The following is a 2,500-nucleotide window of genomic DNA, read 5'->3' on the forward strand; positions in this document are numbered from 1 at the left end:
GCTACAGTATGTGGGATTGCTGTTGATGGTACCACTTAGAAACCATGAAGATTCTTCAGACTGCATTTGTCACGATCATCTTTACACTCAAGTCTCTATCAGTGACTTAGATTGAACTAAACTGAATTTCCTGTTCACACAATCGCACTATTTGACCATATAGAAGGGAAATTATAATATTATTAAAATAACAGTCTAATGTGTCACCCAAAAAACCTTTTTTTCTGGCTTGCATCTTACAGATAAATTTAAGACGTATAATTTCTATCCTGAATTTCTATATTTTTATAAAGTTACTTTGTGCCCACAGCTCAGATTTGAGAATTGATAACGCGATAATCTGCAATTAGGTTTGTATGCGTGTGTGTGTGTGTGTGTGTGTGTGTATAACATATTATATATATATAATATATATATATATATATATATATATATATATATATATATATATATATATATACGTATATATATATATATATATATATATATATATATATATATATATATATATTATATATATATAATATATATATATATGGGAGGACAATTTTGTACAGTTTAGTCATACTGTGTCTTGTGCAATAATAAGGTTAATGCCCTCAGATCAGTAAGTGGTCCTGAAAACCCTGCTGCATCCACCAACCCCTATTTAATGTTAACAAGGCAACAGCGAATTACAAATGAGCCCCGGTGCTAAATTGGCAGGACAGCCATCTCGCTAATTGCTCGGTGCAGAGGTGGGTTGTGATCCCTGGCAGCAGCTGACCCAGCACTCTAATTTGCCTGCCGTTTATTTACATTGGGGATTAAACTCGTCACGCCTGCAGCACTCCATCGAGAGGAAGAAAAAAAGCACCTTATCTAGAACCGGAGCGGTTATCTGTTACCACAGCTTCTTCTCTCGTTTCCTGTTTCCCCTTTTCCGTGTGCGCCCTGACAGGCTTGTGTTAATGACACCTGAGGAAAAGCCGGCGCGTGTGAAGGATGACACTGGCGAACAGCACTGAGTGACACGCAGACAGGGAGCAGACAGATACGTGCGAGAGGAACGTTAGGAAGACAGACGGACGTGCACAACCGCAAGCAAGCCTTTTCAAGGTCTGAGATAAAAGTGTTTTGAGAAAAGAAGGTCAATGAGTTCAATAGGATGAAAGTGAATTTTTCATTTCACATTCAGTAGGGTTTTTTTTTTCACGCCTAGGAATCTGACTGAATAGTTTTTGGTTCATATACTCACCATTTTCTCATTACTAAATCAGCAGATAAAGATAAATCATTCAAAATTAAACATTTCTGTCCTCACGTCCTTATAACGTATGGTGTAATAGACACCATAAGTAAATGAAAATGAACTGTTGAATCTTAAATCTAGTTTGAGGGTCTCTGTCGAGTCCCGAATTAGCTGTTACTATAGAAACAATCATTTCAATATCATTTGTATAACAACCAAGTAGGACCTTAGGAAAAAATACTTGAGTAAAAAGTGGAATCTTTTCATGAAAATATTTCAATGGATTTCATACTTTCTTAGTATTTGATCACTTTCATTTCAATATTCAATATTTACTTTCATTCTTTTAAAGATTATAAACTAAATTCTAAAAGCTTCGGTTTATTACCAAATCCTGCATTATCAAATGTCTCAGAGTCCTGGACTTCACTGTGCTGTACAGTATATACAACCATAAGGGGTCCGATTAAACCTTTATTACCTAATTTCTTTTTTTTATTATTATTTATAATAAAAAACATGATGAATGACGTCAGGGACTCACTGTCTCTCTCCTCGGACGTGAGATCAGGAAGACGCAGAACATGTCGACGTGGCAGCAGCAGAGTCTGGAAAGGCCACGTGGCCCAATACGGCACCACAACAATCCAATGCTCATTCTGCACGACCACACGCTCCTGCACAACACACACACACACACACACACACAGCGAGAAGTGTGTTAAAGGGACAAATGACAGCTTATTCATAAGGCATGGGCTGCCTATGCTTCAGTAACATTTCATTTAAGCATTGGTACAGAAGTGACATCATTAATCTCTTACATACAGAGGCATACATAATCCTCACAGACATTAGTAATTGATTTTTTCCGTGTCATTTATTAGAACGGTGCAGCTAAGTGTTTTTATGTCCTTGTCTTGTGAGCCAGCAAGACCCTAAAAAATAATGAACGAACACGACGGAACGGTTTCTTAAATCATTTTGTGTTCATTAAAACTGCAAGGACACGAAGAGTACAACAGACAACACTTTTACCCTGACATGAAACTAAAGCTATTTTCAAACTAAAGCCAACAAAAGGACAGTTTTTTGTTGTTGTTGTAAGTTTGAACATTTTTAAAAACTTCTAAAAGTGAAAGGAAAAAATGCTTTTAAATATTTCATTGTAATGCTGCTAAAAAGATCCTGTCTCATCTGTACAATTTGAGAAATGAATCATCTTCCAAATTGTAAAATGAGTGTGAAATGAGTTTTCACTGATTATCA

The 2,500-nt window shown here is 36.1% G+C and overlaps 1 protein-coding gene across 1 annotated transcript in view; it reads right to left on the bottom strand.

Moving 5' to 3' along the window:
- Positions 1-2,500, bottom strand: part of galt (galactose-1-phosphate uridylyltransferase) — a 106,279-nt gene that overhangs the window by 34,966 nt on the left and 68,813 nt on the right. Inside the window, exon 8 of the mRNA XM_060896174.1 lies at positions 1,776-1,908. Within this exon, the coding sequence (XP_060752157.1) occupies positions 1,776-1,908 (133 nt within the window). The remainder of the gene's footprint in view (positions 1-1,775; positions 1,909-2,500) is intronic.

The sequence above is a fragment of the Tachysurus vachellii genome, chromosome 20, assembly GCF_030014155.1.
Source record: "Tachysurus vachellii isolate PV-2020 chromosome 20, HZAU_Pvac_v1, whole genome shotgun sequence".
NCBI lineage: Eukaryota > Metazoa > Chordata > Actinopteri > Siluriformes > Bagridae > Tachysurus > Tachysurus vachellii.